Source organism: Podarcis raffonei, chromosome 4 (assembly GCF_027172205.1).
Source record: "Podarcis raffonei isolate rPodRaf1 chromosome 4, rPodRaf1.pri, whole genome shotgun sequence".
NCBI lineage: Eukaryota > Metazoa > Chordata > Lepidosauria > Squamata > Lacertidae > Podarcis > Podarcis raffonei.
Genome location: NC_070605.1, coordinates 28,731,027 through 28,747,672, shown reverse-complemented (window position 1 = coordinate 28,747,672; position 16,646 = coordinate 28,731,027). Strand labels below are relative to the sequence as shown.

Here is a 16,646-nt window from a genome sequence, read left to right as displayed (position 1 = left end):
TTACAGTGTTGGTTTTGTGTGTGTTGTATTACTCAGTTTCTACCATAGCCTTGGTCTCAGAAACTAACTGTTAGCAGCACATAAATACTTTCTGAATAAAAAATTAAACATTCAGTGGACTGGATGTAGCTTCCAGTTCAAGTAGGAAACGACTAGAGTGTAAATTAGCCATGTCTAACTTAAGTCTCACTGATTTTCCATGCATCTACCCAAATTATGACTTGAACCTAGACCCAAAGCCAACAGTTTTCAGTGGAAGAATTAAGCATGTGCCTTTAAGTCTCTCACGGTAAAAAAAAAGTGAAACATATGTGCTAAACTCTAGTTTGTGCCATACGGGCTATCAATGTTTTTGTCGTCCATTTGAGCAGAGATATGTATCCGTGAGATGAGACAACAGAACAGCAACACTGTTAGCTTTAAAGAGGAGGATTGTGGTCAGGAAAATTCTTTGCTAGTTTAGCTGAAGGGTGGGGAATAGTCCAACAGAAGAAATTACCCCAGGACTTTTAAGCAGGCCTTGGTTCCAGTGACCTGGCAAATGACAGCCTCAGTTTCTTGCTACTCAGCTGCTCCTTTGTAATTAGCACTGAAAATGTCTGTACCAAGAACAGACAAATCAGGCTTCCGACAGTTTCCCGGGAAACTGTCAATTTCATAATAGTTGATTGTGCGGTAAGTGTTGGGTCCCCCATGGCTAACCCGTCTGTTTAAAAGCTTGGATCGCTCATGCTTCAACCTAGGGGGTGGGGAAAGGAAGTTGCAGGTGGGAAGAGAAAACGCTTTGGAAATGCCGTCAATTTACTTGCCAGCCTGGGCTTCCTGCTTACCTCCTGCTTGAAGTGTTTGCATAAAGACGCTTGCTAATTTCATCTTGGATTTCCTCGCTGGTAACTGGAGCCGGGGAGAGCCGGGGATTAGAGACTGCTTCCTGCCGAAAGCAGAAGAACAGCCACTGCATTATTCATACACCTTAACTGCTGTTAGAATAGCAATAGCAGCCGGTGATGCTGCTGCTCTTGAATCTTCCGCCATGGAAGTTTTGGGAGCTGCTATGTTGGAGAATCCATACTGAAACAGATGGCATAAGGCTGGTACCCAATCAGATGGCAGCCATTTCCATTCTGTACTTTGCACGCTGTTAAATCATTCTCCTTTTGCTCAAGGTTTCATTGCCAAAATCTGCCTTCTAAGTTGCTCTTTCAGCATGGTACACAGTTAACAGGTTTTTCCTCCCTCCTGGATTTACCTATTAATTTTAATAGGCCAGAGAGGTGCATTTAGCACCTACTGACTGGCAATGTGTGGTCGTGGCTGCCTTAGGATTTCTTTGTGCTTATCTTAGGTAAAGGTACCCCTGACCGTTGGGTCCAGTCGCGGACGGCTCTGGGGTTGCAGCTCTCTCTCGCTCTATAGGCTGAGGGAGCCGGTGTTTGTCTGCAGACAGCTTCTGGGTCATGTGGCCAGCATGAGTAAGCCACTTCTGTTCAACCAGAGCAGCGCACGGAAACACCGATTACCTTCCTGCCGGAGCGGTACCTATTTATCTACTGCACTTCGACGTGCTTTCAAACTGCTAGGTAGGCAGGAGCTGGGACCAAACAACAGGAGCTCACTCCGTCACAGGGATTTGAACAATCAACCTTCTGATCAGCAAGCCCTAGGCTCTGTGGTTTAGACCACAGCGCCACCCATGTCCCTCATGATTATCTTACTGTACCTTATATGCTCCCATAATTCTTTGCTCTCCCTCCCTCTCTCTCTCTCTCTCTCTACCACCAGAAAGGGAAAATCCTCTGAACCCAAAGAACCATCCCAAGGACCATAGGATTGCTCCCTTTAAAGGAAAAAGCAGGACCCTAACAGAAACATTGCCCCAGCAACAATTGCTGGAGATGCAGGAAAATAAAACGATTCCACTTGCTCATTTTGCATTGACTAGCAGTGCTTTCATAACACAGACAAAGGCATGCATAAGAAACTGGTGGGGGCAGGATGTAGCTCATGGCCTCCCCCTATTAACTGCACCACTGCAGTTGCCATACAAACCTTAGGTGTGGCAGGATCCTGAGTTCTCTTCTCTTGCTCTGTGAGCTGCAAATCGGAGGGCTTGCCTTCTAGCACAGGGTGAATGGGCATACTTTGAGGATCAATCAGGATTTCATAAGGAACCATAGGATGTTTCCAGGAGGATGGGGTACAAATTTCCCAAGGTTCTGCTTGGCCAAAGGTTCCTATGGGGAGAGAAAGGAAAGGCATCCCTAAACAAGTGTAACTGAAGAAACAGCATGCTATGGAAGTAGCTCCTTCAGTAACTTGAGGCTGCAGAGAGCATTTCTAAAAAGAAATATTACTTATGAACCCGGGGCCATTGTATTTCTTAAACAGGATGTTGGTCAAATAGCAGTAGCTTCCATTTCTCTTTTATTGCAAGCTCTTTGGTCTTCTCTGGTGATGCACACCCAGAGATGGAGTCCCAGGGCAAGCTGTTCCAATACAACTCATAACAGGGATGAGGAATGTACCTACAGGAGTCATGGGCAGGTTGGATGCTTACCCCTTTCCACACAGCAGTTGTGTGTGTGAGTAACTGCTGCTTCAGTTGTGTGTGTGATTTGTGTGTGTGAGTAACTGCTGCTTCAGAGCAGGAACCAACAACCTGCTGCAATACCTTAGAATGTGGACATTTGAGAAGCAAAATCCACCACCCTGTGTTTCAAGTTGCACAATTTTGTAGGCACCAGAGAGAGGACAGAAATGTCTTGACTCAGGTTCCTAGCAGCCTCATCCCTTCCAACTCTTAATTCATGAAGCTGTCACCTGTGCATGTCCTGTGATGGGAAGTTTTTAATGTCTGATGCTGTATTGTTTTTAATATTTGGTTGGAAGCTGCCCAGAGTGGCTGGGGAAACCCAGCCAGATGGGCAGGGTATAGATAACAAATAATAATAATAATAATAATAATAATAATAATAATTACTGTCTCAAATGTACACACCTCGGCTTAATTGCAGTGGGCACATGGCTTAAGTTTTCAAATCAGACAAAAGCTGGTTCGAAGAGAAAACATATCAAACAGCAGTATTTCTCAATAAACTACAGGGCAGATGCGGCTAGATTTGCATGTGCACAGCTTCAAACACCAGGAGTGGGTGTTCACTGGAGCCCTAGTAAATGTTAATGTGTCAACTGTCTATGTAAGGGTGCATTCCTACACAAAGCTGTCAGTTCCTCTTAAATGAGTAGTATGGTCCTTGTGTTTTGTGCGTGTGCCATTTACCAATGTATTCTCCATCCAGGCTCCACAACCGAACAGTGCGATCAGTTGAACAGGATAGCAGGATGTTCTCTTCATCTATAACTTCTAACCTATATGTCAAGCCAGAGAGGACAACCAGTTAGAAACCCATGTGCACAACTTATTTTTTGTTAAAGGTTAAGCCAATACTTACGATGGAACCAGATTCAAATGAGCTCTCCAGTGATTCACATCTGTGGCAACAGAAAGGAATAGAACACAGGACTCAGCTACATTAGTAAAAAAAGAGAGAGCTTTATGTGCGTTATAACACTGTGTCACCAGATGGAGCTGTGGAGTCCTGTCCTTCAGCAACCTGTTTTCCCTTTATGAAGTTCACAACACGTTTTTCTGATACGCTTTTTTGTTGTGTCTAGATCCAGCCTCAGTTCAGGGATAAAACATACATTACAGTATGTACTAACATACAAAAACAGTGTGGTGTGTTTGAAGTCACATGAAGTGCAATCCTATACATGTCTACTCAGAAGTAAACACCATTGATTTCAATTGGATTTACCCCCAGGTAAATGATATTGCAGGACGCGGGTGGCGCTGAGGGTTAAACCACAGAGCCTAGGACTTGCCGATCAGAAGGTTGGTGGTTCGAATCCCCGTGACGAGATGAGCTCCCATTGTTCGGTCTGTGCCCCTGCCAACCTAGCAGTTTGAAAGCACGTCAAAGTGCAAGTAGATAAATAGGTACCACTCTGGCGGGAAGGTAAACGGCATTTCCGTGCACTGCCTAGGTTCGCCGGAAGTGGCTTAGTCATGCTGGCCACCCGGAAGCTGTATGCCGGCTCCCTCTGCCAATAAAGCAAGATGAGCGCCGCAACCCCAGAGTCGGTCATGACTGGACCTAATGGTCAGGGGTCCCTTTACCTTTAGTTTAAATGATATTGCAACTCAGTGAGTCCAACTGGACTTGCTTTTCAGGACACATGTGCATTAGTGCTGTCAATCTATAACCCAAAAGCAAAGATGCTAAACGTTTCTACTGGAAGTAAAATGTACATGTAGACATACACTTTGGTGCTTCTTGTTCTGGATCCTGAAGAGCATAATCTTTGATGTCATGGACATACACGTATCCATCCTCGTCGGCGGCATACAAATATGAATCATCAGCAGTCACGGCAATGCCGGTAATCAAGGATTTCCCTCTTGACTGGAACACACATTGATGCAAACCACGTTATCAGTTAACACAGTTACATAAGGGATGGGCAACTTCTCTATTCTAATGGGAGGAAAACTTCAATCTCCATGCCAGAACAATCTAGGTATCCTGAAGTTGTCATCATCTAGCACAGCTTTCCCCAACCTTGCACCCTCCATATGTTTTGGACTACAACTCCCATCAACCACAGTCACCACAATTGTGCCACCCAAGGGCAGCCCCACATAAAGTGCATTGCAGCAAGCCAGCCTTGAGTTACACCTAGCCCATGGGCTGCCAAATCGCTGCCCCTGATTTACACCACCTGGGAAGCAGGTGTTAATTGCATTTTGTACATGGGGTCATACGTGATTAACTAACATGGTTGTGGCTTTGGGCTACATATATCACACAAACATTTCAGCTCACAATACATTCAAACAGAGAATGTTAAGCCTTTGCTGCAATTAAACACAGAACACCCCATCAAACATTTCGGCAACTTCCCATCTGTGAAACTTACAGGTGCAAAACTTGCTATAAGTGGATCTCCAGTGCGCAGGCTCCAGAAATACAGATGGCCTGAAAAATTTGTAACAACAGGGGACAAACCAGTATCAAGTCAGTATCAAAGCAGAAGCATACTTTTGTGGCAACAAAGCATTCATGAGAGCAGAAATGTCTGAAGGCCAGTTCACAAAACTGAACGTGTGGCTTGAAGTGGCTCTTAACATTTGAGTAATCATCATGTAACCAGCGGGATTTGTAACGATGATTACAAGTGGTCCTACATAACAGCTCTCCAAATCAGAGACCACTGGATTATGGGACACAGGGAGAATCTCTGGTGACTTTTTTGAGACCAACAATTTACACTAACTGGAAATAACGATGAAAGAAATCCAGTCTGTCAGTCTTGGTAGCATTAGGACTAAACCAGAAAAATGTAGTAAATGAAATCGATGCCTGAAATTCAGCACCCCAGGATAGTATAGCAGTGATGACAAAACCCAGATGGTAGATCACACTCCTATACAATGTTTAAAAGGCGCAGGATGTCAAGGCCTGAACCTTATGCCCTACTTGGCCCCTGCTCTGCTGTCCCTAAGCCTCAGGCCTCTTATCTCTTGCAGGTACCCTTCCTTCAGGATCCTAGCAGCATGCGCAGCTTTGTTACTTTAGAAATCAGCATGGCAATTACTTCCTGCTCTGCAAAGGCATGTGCAAGGGCTTCTGCAGTGTTGTTGACAGGCAAACCTTTGGCCCTGCAGATGTCGCTGAATCAAAGCTCCCATCGTCCCTGGCCATGGGCCATGCTCACTGGGGCTGACAGGAGTTGCAGTTGAGCCACATCTGGAGGGCCAAAGGACCCCCACTCCTGTTCTATATGCTTCCACTTGTACAGGAGGCTGCACAAGCCCTTTCCCCATAGGGGAGTTGCTCCAACCCCTTGATGATTTTGACTGACTAGGTTAGTTTGGTTGCCTAGAGTTTTGGTAGGCTACAACACCAACCACATTTCCCCCATCTTACCTTGCGGCCCATTGGAAACAAGCGAGGCTGCAGCTGATTCAAATTTCACCGCCCGGGTCTTTAGAAAGATTACGAGGCTAACACTTGCATCGACAGCTGGGGAGGGCAAAAAGAGAAGACTTGCTCCTTTAAAGGAACCGGCATTAAATCTTCAAATACTTTCATTAAGCTACAGTCAAAAGGCACAATTTGCATGCAAGTACTGCTGCCATTAACTTTCCTGATGTTTACATTTACATTTCCTCTCCCATGGATTTCAGATGCTTCATTCCAAACCCCCTCTTACTATTGAGTAGATAAAAGGTGTTTTGCTAGGTTGAACTCTGAAATGTATACAAGACTTGCTACATTTTTGTGTCCGTATGGTATAAATGTATTAAATGCCAAATCAAAGAATCAAAATTCTTTGTCTCATTGCACTTAACTGGGATGGGGGATTGGGCCTTTTCTGTTACCATGCCGAGACTTTAGAATTCCCTCCCAAGGGAGGCCTGCCTCACTCCCTAACAGTTAGCTTTCTAATGCAATGTAAATACCTGGCTGTTTTGTCAGGCTTTCAGTCTGCCAACTGACTAAAAACTAAATGTAATCTAAAAAAAAAAATTAATCTAAGTGTTGCATCCAACAATATGCAAGTTGCATTTCACTCACACAACTGGAGTCGCCCTTTCTCTCCTTGCATGCCCCTAAAATCTGCTCCAGGGGGGTCACCGAAATGTAGCAATGTTTATTTCCTTATGGCTTTCAACCTGACCCTATGAATGCATGCAGAGTTGCCACAGACCAAACAGTTGCTTGTACTATAGCAACTCAAATAACATCTGCGTAACAAATGGGACAGGGATGGTTGTTTAAAAGTCCTTATTTCAAGATAATAAGAGCTGTATACCAAGACATCTGCTCACAATCACAATACTATTTGCAAGGGAGGAGGGGCTGTGTGGGACTGGTACTATATTAGAGACTTCAGACCTTAACTAAAGATGCAGGGCCACTTCCTGCCCACCCATCCGCAAATTGGGAGGTGATGAATTACAAGTGGAAAGTTGTAAAAACCAGCAACTGTCATTATATTGAGCTGGCTACATCACATCCTTGTGGGGTAGAAACTGGTGTCTCTCTCAACCATCCCAGGCCTGTTAGCCAATAAAACAACTTGGGATGGGCTTCACCTTTCAACTTCCATGTTTTCCATGTTTTTCCATTCCACAGGCAATGATTCATACAGAATGATTCATCCAGACATAGTAGTCCTGGATAAAGGGTGAATCTGTTTTCTGCAGTATTTTTTTAGACGAGTGAAACTTACGTTTGGTACTAACAGTGTCAGCGGCAACCGAAGCGTGGAATTTATGACATATGTGACCCGAGATCATATTCCAAACAATAATTTCACCATCATAACTTGAGGTTGCAAGGAGAGTAGGTGGACACTGAGCAATGCACAAAATATCTTCTTTGTGTCCCCGGTTCTGGGAGAGAGGGAGTGAAAAAAACAGTGCTGGTTGTCCTTTGTGCTTGTCGCTTTCGAGCTGCACTTCATGTATCAATCAATGGGCAGTTCAAGCCCTGCAAACTGACACCACATAAGACTGAACTGTGGCCAACCACAAAGCCTCAAATGTCAATATTGCTGCTACATGTCCACCCCACTCAATTGAGAACAAGTCTTCATAAAAGATAAGGAAGAAACTTTTAGTAGACCAACTTTTACCCTTTTTGGGTTATATTTTGGGACTTTTGGGTTATATTGAGCTCATAATATGCCCTAGGAATTTGCTGAAGCTCAGCAGCTCATGCACGTTCACAGAAAATAGTAAACTACAGAATATCCCCCTTATTGGGCCCTCCTTCACAGAAAAACCAACAGTAGTCATTTGGTCTCTACTAGGGATGTGGGAGAAATCATTTTGCACTTCCCGAACAGATGTGCAAACTAAAATACAGGCATACTTCCTAGTTTGCAAGTCTCCTGATTTTGCAATGCAAATGGGAAAGTGCTCATAAAAATGATTATATTAGTGAGTGAAAATAAAGTTTAAAAAGCTTTATGTTACAGGAAATTGTTTGCAAAAATGTGTGTATATTATAGAGAAAATTCCATACAGAAATGCATATATTAAATGAAATGCATTCAAAAGACATTTGAATTTTCATGCATACTTTTTTTTTTAAAAATGCAAACTGATATGGAAATGGGGAGATCTGAACTTAAAGGCTGGAAAAAAGAGAACCAGGCAGAAACTGAAATTGTCCAGTTCATCCAATGCTAGTCTTAGAGTGGATCTACACATAGGGGGGAAAATACTACCACCTATATGAAATTCTATATATCAAACACCATACATGTGCTCAGCATCAATAAAGAGTTTTCGAAGTATACAAAAAAGTCTTTTAGATTTGAAGAAGGCCAAGATGGAATCTTACTATATCATCCTGCCAGTGGGCTTGAGGTTTCTGAAAGTGATGAAAGTTTTCTGTGGAATCCTGCAACATACATACATCCAAACGAAAAGATACATATGTGTGAACATAAGGATATATATGTGTTTTATAAGTTTGTGACAAAGATTCTGTTTCTGCTTGTTCCTCCCCTTTTGGACTCTGACACCAATGTTGTTAGCCAGATGTGCAAAAAGAGAGTTTGGCCTTAATTCTACCATCCCATTGGCAAGGCTCAATATCTTCCCCACCTATTTTCTATCCCAGTGCTTTGGCACAATGTGAAATTTCAATAATGAATCGTGATACCATATCCAAATGCTTTTCATATGCAATTTTGCTACTTACATAAAACAAGTTTATCCTTCGATCCCATCCAACACCTATGATGTACCTGGAAGAAGAGTTAGCAAACAAATGTTACATGTATATTTAGGGCTGCCATACGTCCAGGCGGATTTTTGCTGAATCAGCAAAATGTTCGGGAAAACCTGGATTTCTAAAAAAAAAAACTTTTAAAAAAGCACACACATCCAGCTCAACTTTGTCCTGCTTTTCACTTTTGGGAATATGACAACTCTACATATATAATTAGATCATATTCTAGAAATATCACAACCCAATTTGGTTAGGTTCTGTTTCAAGGCACAGGAACAGAGGAAACTCCCTTAAACTACCGGTAAGTCAGATCATTTGTCCATGCAGCTTAATATTGTCTGCACCGACTGGCAGCAGCTTCCCAGGTTTTTCAGGCTGGGGTCCCTCCCAGCCTTACCTGGAGATGTTTGGGGTTGAACGTGGGACTTTCTGCATGCATTATACCCCCCCGCCATTATATTTCCCATGAAAAAGTCTGGTTCATAAATATTTTAACAAATAACTAAAAACACAAATCAGAGGCTCTGCCACTAAACTATGGCCTTTCGCCAAATTGGCAACATGAGATTCTAGAAGATGGATGTCCCTTTAGCCTCTGCTTGTCCAGTGTTAATGGAAACTTTTCCATTTGTCCAGCCTGAGGGTGTGGACAGAATCCTTGAAAAGGTGAGAACTACCAAACGTGTTGAAATATACTCGGAGTCGAGAGTGGATTTCATGCTCTTTATTCAGCTCATAGTGGTGAGGAGGAATGGAAGTTACCCCAGAATGTCTGCTTTATATACATTATTTACACAATGGGCCCCACGTGATTGGCTAATTCCGGGATTCTCCTGTAAGCCAATCAGGGTGAGGATTCACTTCCACCTGGAGCTGGATTGGTTGGCTCCTGTGGACCAATCAGACTGCTGCATTCTGAATCCTATTGTTCTAAGGCCAATCAGTACCTGTCAGGTGCCATTATTTGGGGTAATCAACCTAGAGGATCGTCCATGGAACATGTTACTGGGTAAGGGAGGATTCCTTCTTGGTGGGGGTGCACATAGCTGTCAACGTTTACCTTTTTTAAAGGGAAATTCCCTTGTTCCAAATAGGATTCCTCGCAAGAAAAGGGAAAAGTTGACACTTATGGGTGCAAAGTTCCCAGGAGAAAGTCCAGCTCCCCCTCTCCTCTTGTGGGGGTCTGGAATTCACCCACAGTTCGCTGATGTACTACTGCTTTCCACATTTTGCCTCCACCACCTCTTCACAGGGAACGGGATGACATCACCGCCACCCCCTGAAATGTCTCTTAACGGCGGAGCAGAAGCAGCTGCTGTGCAGCCGGCTCAGGTAAAGAAAGGATCATTGAAAAATATTTGCAAGGCAGGGAGAGACTGATTGATATCAAAACTGTGTGTGTACAGTGAGGGGGATAAAGTATTTGATCCCCTGCTAAATTTGGCCGTTTGCCCTCTGACGAAGAAATGACCAGTCCATAATTTTAATGGTAGGTTTATTGTAGCTGTGAGAGACAGAATAACAACAGGAAAACCCCCAGAAACCCAGAAGGCAAAAGTCAGAGATTGACCTTGACAGATTAGAGAACTGGGCCAAAACAAACAAGATGAATTTTAACAGGGAGAAATGTAACGTATTGCACTTGGGCAAAAAAAATGAGAGGCACAAATACAAGATGGGTGACACCTGGCTTGAGAGCACTACATGTGAAAAGGATCTAGGAGTCTTGGTTGACCACAAACTAGACATGAGCCAACAGTGTGACGCGGCAGCTAAAAAAGCCAATGCAATTCGGGGCTGCATCAATAGGAGTATAGCATCTAGATCAAGGGAAGTAATAGTGCCACTGTATTCTGCTCTGGTCAGACCTCACCTGGAGTACTGTGTCCAGTTCTGGGCACCACAGTTCAAGAAGGACACTGACAAACTGGAACGTGTCCAGAGGAGGGCAACCAAAATGGTCAAAGGCCTGGAAACGATGCCTTATGAGGAACGGCTAAGGGAGCTGGGCATGTTTAGCCTGGAGAAGAGGAAGTTAAGGGGTGATATGATAGCCATGTTCAAATATATAAAAGGATGTCACATAGAGGAGGGAGAAAGGTTGTTTTCTGCTGCTCCAGAGAAGCGGACACAGAGCAATGGATCCAAACTACAAGAAAGAAGATTCCACCTAAACATTAGGAAGAACTTCCTGACAGTAAGAGCTGTTCGACAGTGGAATTTGCTGCCAAGGAGTGTGGTGGAGTCTCCTTCTTTGGAGGTCTTTAAGCAAAGGCTTGACAGCCATATGTCAGGAGTGCTCTGATGGTGTTTCCTGCTTGGCAGGGGGTTGGACTCGATGGCCCTTGTGGTCTCTTCCAACTCTATAATTCTATGATTCAATCAGACTGCTGCGTTCTGAATCCTATTGTTCTAGGACCAATAAGACTGCTGCATTTTGGATCCTATTCAGCTCAGTACATAACACGTGTACTAAATCCTTGCCCTTCCTGGCTCTTAAAAAAGGGGGCAGCGGGGGACTGGCTAAGTGAGTGAAGGGTCAGTGGCTCCTTAGAACAAGGCATGCCTAAAGGAGGCAGTTGCAAGGCCTCTACTAAAAAATCCAGACCTGAATCCTGAATTATGGGATAATTATCGGCCAGTTTCTAATATCTCAGCTCCAGGGTTTTTTTTGGAAGAGACAGATGGATCTAGATCCATTTCAGGCCTGATTATGGGACTGAGATAGCTTTGGTCACCTTGGTGAATGATTTGTGCTGAGAATTGGACAGGGGGAGCGTGATGGTTCTGCTGGACCTTTGGATATCAGTGACCATGGTATCCTTCTGGGATGGAAATGGAATTGGAAGTACTTTTTTTTTTTTACAGTTGCATAGCATATACCCACTAGCAAGGTAAAGGTGAAGGTAAAGGTAAAGGTACCCCTGACCGTTAGGTCCAGTCGTGACCGACTCTGGGGTTGCAGTGCTCATCTCGCTTTATTGGCCGAGGGAACTGGCATACAGCTTCTGGGTCATGTGGCCAGCATGACTAAGCCGCTTCTGGAGAACCAGAGCAGCACACGGAAACACCGTTTACCTTCCCACCGGAGCGGTACCTATTTATCTACTTGCACTTGACATGCTTTCGAACTGCTAGGTGGGCAGGAGCTGGGACTGAGCAACGGGAGCTCACCCCGTCGCGGAACCAAGCCGCAAGGAATTCCACACACAAATGTTGCAACAACTCTTTACCTGATCTGGTCTTTAGCAAGTAGGGAATGTGTCAGTGTGCATTCTGACTGACAACTTCTGAGCAGGTCTCTCTAGGTATCCCCTTTATAAATGGCTTTTGATCTGCATGAATTAGCAGGTGACCACATTTGGCTCCATGCCATTCAAAGCATTACCAGCTAATCTCTACGTATTAAACACCTGCTAAAGGCACCCAAGGTGTTAGTATTCTTTTTTCCTGGCAGTTTGGCAGCAGGTATGTATTCGTACAAGATCAAATGCCTTTGCAATCCAAAGTGAGCCCCATAGCTCAGTGTGACAGCATAGGCTCCGCATTGCAGAAGGCTGCACATTCGACCCTTAGCATTCCTTGCCTAAAAACTAAAAAGCATTTGAGGTAGCAGGAAGGTGGGAAAGGCCAACCCTGAAAAGCAGAGGAGCCACCATCAATGGTCTCACTCAATATAAGGCGAAGAAGTCCTTTGTTATGTACTAAGTTTGGATCCTAGAACAATAGGCAAGTAGGATCCTAGAATGCAACAACTGATTGGCTTGCAGGAGAAGACCAATCAGGCTCCAGGAGGGAAGCAGAATCAGCCAATCAGACGGGACTCATTGTGTAAATAATGTATATAAAAGCCTGAGGTTTGGGGGGCAATTCAATCACTGTCTTACAAGCTACAATAAAGAGTATGAAATCATTACAGGACTCCGAGTATATTTCATCCTTACAGCAAGGATATTTTGTGGAACGCTCATGGGGGGGGGGCAATTTAGGTGACAAAGATACGTGTCTGATTCTCAGAATGCCATATGGAGAAGAGAAAAGCACCTGAATATAAAGAAATTAACCGTCCCTTCCCTAAGATGTCATCCTTCAATGGCAAGATCTGGTTACGGTCTGCATTGCTTACTTGTTTTTGTTGACTTCCACATAGGTGCAGTCACAGACTTCGTCACTTTTGTCTTCTGCAGGTAAGAAAAACAGCAGCATTGCAACATCCAAGTCGTGTGAGTTTTCTACAGACATAACATTTTTTTGGCTGTTTGCGTCAGCATGCTGCTTACCTCTTTTCAAGGTGTGCAAGCAATGCCCATTATTGTAATTCCATACATTCAAACAACCATCTCGTCCTCCTGTGATTAGTCTAGAACATGAATGAAATAAATGCATCGTTTATTCCACCTGTGTAGATACTTGTGTGCCAGGGGTGGGGACACACAGCTAAAATTTATATAGAGTGGGGGGTTCCTCCCCCAAAAAAGGTGTATTTAGAAACATACCTTCTTCTGCTAGGATCGAAGGCGAGGCAGGTTACCGCAGAACCACCATGAGCATTGCCAAATTCAAATAAGTGCTTTCCGCTATCAAAATCCCACACCTTGACCACCTTAAAAACACACACATACATAGGAAAGCATCTGAATAAACACCATGGTCAGGATTCAATGGCCCACATTTGAAAGTAGTAAAAATTAGTCCAGTTCTATGCACAGAGAGGAAACACAAAAAACTCAACCACATGTGTCAAAATGGAACAGCTACACATTGGGAAATACATGGAATTGGTTCTATTTTACAGTATCGTTTCACTTACAGAACCCTCACAGCAGCTCACAACATGCCTGAACACTTCATTGAACATGCAGCACAAAACTGGCTTCTTATGGGAAGTAACCAAGTGAGGATCTGGAGGCGATCTTCCTTATGGAGAATAAAAAACAAAAGAAGTGAGGATCAAACCATCAATGCAGCAGTAAGTACACTTGTATGGGGCTTGTCTGGATGGCAGCCTCTCCAGAACTGATTTAGAATTGCAGTATGTGGGAAATGTGGGGAGGTTTTTTTCTTAATTAAGTCTTGCTGCTTAATGTTAAGTGAGAACCAGCCTGGAAAAAATCAGGTTCTGACACCTGTTCCTTATACAGCAAAGGAGGTGTGCATGCACAGCTGATGTGAATATAGTTGAAGTTCAGGGGTGTGTCTGCTGAGCTAAATATCCTCATCTGGGGCTGGCAGAGGTGCTGTTGACTACTTAAAGGGCTTGAGGCACTAGCCGTTTAAAAAAATTTGCATTAAGATTAGCGGTGGAAGGATCTGTCAATGTCAGTTCTCTCCATTTTTCCAGTCCTAAACTCAGTTCTCCATATTTTGCAGTCCAACAACACCCCAGGATCTCATCAATATTATTTTTAAAAACAAAAATTTAAAAGGTTCAAAATTTAACATGGAATTTAACACTTTGTGGTTTTGTAATGTTTTCATCTCTGTAAATTAACCCTTGTTGGCAGCAGTTTCTAGTATTCCTTTCTCCATAAATACAGGGGCGTAGGAAGAGGGAAGCGGGGGGTGCAGTCTACCCCAGGGCGTCATCCCTGAGGGGGTGACAAAATGGCACGCCACGGGGGATGGCAGTTGCCGCGGGGCCTGGCCTGCAGCGCGCCCAAGGCACGCGGCTCTCCTGGGAGTGACAGGGTGGCTCAGGGCCCCACGCTGCCCGAAATAGCAGCGTAGGGCTTGTGTCTGCCAGGCAGATGCTGTGGGCAGCTCAACGTGCCGCCCCCCGGGCGGATCGTTGTGGCACCCCTGTGGGCGGATTGTCCTGCCCCTGCTGCTCCAGGTGCCAGAGCAGCTAGCTACACCCCTGCATAAATACAGATCTTAGATGTTTAAGGGCCAAACTACAGTGGTACCTCGGGTTAAGAACTTAATTCATTCCAGAGGTCTGTTCTTAACCTGAGGTACCACTTTAGCTAATGGGGCCTCCCACTGCTGCCGCCGTGCGATTTCTGTTCTCATCCTGAAGCAAAGTTCTTAACCCGAGGTACTATTTCTGGGTTAGCGGAGTCTGTAACCTGAAGTGTCTGTAACCTGAGGTATCACTGTACTATGTGTTGCTCATCATGTGATTAAACAAACGTGAATAATCATGCTGCTTTTCTTTTAGAGAAAAAGCAACCAGAGTTTTCCCAATGACCTCAATTTGGATTGGGCCTCAAACTAGTTTCCTGGTGTCAAATTATTTTTTCCTGGCCACTCCCCCCCCCACCCCAAATTCATGGTTTACTGCTAACATCTCATTCACTCATTTCTCCTGCTCTGGAGGGTAGGACTCGAACCAATGGCTTCAGGTTGGAAGAAAGGAGATTCTGACTAAACATTTGGAAAAACTTTGTGACAGTAAGCGCTGTTTAGCAGTGGAACAGACTCCCATGAGAAGTGATGGACTCTGCTTCCTTGGAGGTTTTTAAGCAGAGTTTGGATGGCCACCTGTCATGGATGCTTTAGCTGAGATTCCTGCATTGCGGGGGGTTGGACTAGATGATCCTCAGGGTCCCTTCCAACTCTAAGATTCTATTATTCTTTTATTCTAAGTCAAGCATGGGCTGATTTTCAGCAGAAAACTGGCAAGGGACCCCAATCCAGATTAGAAACACTTTCCAGATTGGGGACTCAATGGCAGTTTTTTCTCCAAAATAAACATATCCATGAACACTCATTTAAACACATAGTTTGGCTCTAAGACCATGAGTTCTGGTCTGTTTGCTTTCTTCTTTTACCGTAGTCTTAAATGGAGAATAGCCAGTGTATCCGTGGCAACGCAGAGCGATCTTACGCCTGGTATGTAGTGGCAAGCACTAATCTCTCCTTTAATTCCACTGTTTTTTGAACAGGCTGTGAATAAGCAAGTCTGGTCCTCAACATCCCAAATCTGCAAAAAAAAATAATTGAGACACGCTAAAGAGAAAGTACTGAAGACGTGACAAGTGTAACTCAGCACATGCAAAAAACAGAGACAGACCTTCACTGTGTTGTCCGTTGACATGGAGAATATTTTATCCTCTTCAGATATGTGGACATAGAAGACAGGGGCCATGTGGCCTCTGAGCATACCTGTTGGCCTTCTGCAATTGGACCAGAACATTAAAGACTGAGTAGCTTCAAACATATAATGAAACAAAAGAGATGGATTAACATTGGCCCTACTGTAACTGAAACACATACAAATGAGGGAGAATTGTAGTACCAAGTGAGAAAGACGGATGAGCTAGTGCAGTGTGGCCACATCCACACCGTACGTTTTTTTTAAAAAAATATTATTAAAGTTTTCATGGTTTACACAGGTATGCGCAATGTCTATTTTTCCAAGTTACATTTTCCATAGGTCAGTTTCATTTGCTGAGACATTAGGGTTACATTAGGAATAAAAGAGGGTGAAGAGGTGGAGGGGGGGACACACCATACATTTAAAGCGTTCTTAAACCACTTCAACCAGTCAGGGATTCGCCCCCCCCACCAAAAAAATTAAGAATAATGGGAACTGTAGTTTGTGAAGAGTGCTGAGAGTGGGTAGAACACTCACCAACTACAGTTCTCAGGATTCTTTTGCAGGAAGCCCTGACTGTTGAGGTGGTATAAGAGAGCTTTACATGTATCGTGTGGGCATGACCTGTGATTCTTTTGTTCTTGACTCTACCTGCCTCAGATTTTCATGCAATGTTAAGACACCAGTTGGATCCAATCACCGTAACGGTCAATAACCCTCTGGCAGACAGGCCTGGATGTCAATACAAAGGCATTAAACATTTAAAGCAGTATCATACCGCTTTAAAAAGTCATGGC

General features: G+C 44.0%; 1 protein-coding gene across 1 annotated transcript in view; it reads right to left on the bottom strand.

The window, feature by feature from the left end:
- Positions 1–117: 117 nt before the first annotated feature.
- Positions 118–16,646, bottom strand: part of LOC128412718 (WD repeat-containing protein on Y chromosome-like) — a 37,617-nt gene continuing 21,088 nt past the window's right edge. Inside the window, 18 exon segments of the mRNA XM_053386005.1 lie at positions 118–739; positions 831–931; positions 2,050–2,234; positions 3,281–3,369; positions 3,453–3,492; positions 4,325–4,466; positions 4,981–5,039; positions 5,991–6,086; positions 7,300–7,462; positions 8,418–8,477; positions 8,781–8,826; positions 12,937–13,008; positions 13,010–13,055; positions 13,058–13,170; positions 13,307–13,413; positions 13,621–13,723; positions 15,584–15,735; positions 15,826–15,928. Coding sequence (XP_053241980.1) covers positions 562–739; positions 831–931; positions 2,050–2,234; positions 3,281–3,369; positions 3,453–3,492; positions 4,325–4,466; positions 4,981–5,039; positions 5,991–6,086; positions 7,300–7,462; positions 8,418–8,477; positions 8,781–8,826; positions 12,937–13,008; positions 13,010–13,055; positions 13,058–13,170; positions 13,307–13,413; positions 13,621–13,723; positions 15,584–15,735; positions 15,826–15,928 — 1,855 coding nt within the window. The 3' untranslated portion in view covers positions 118–561.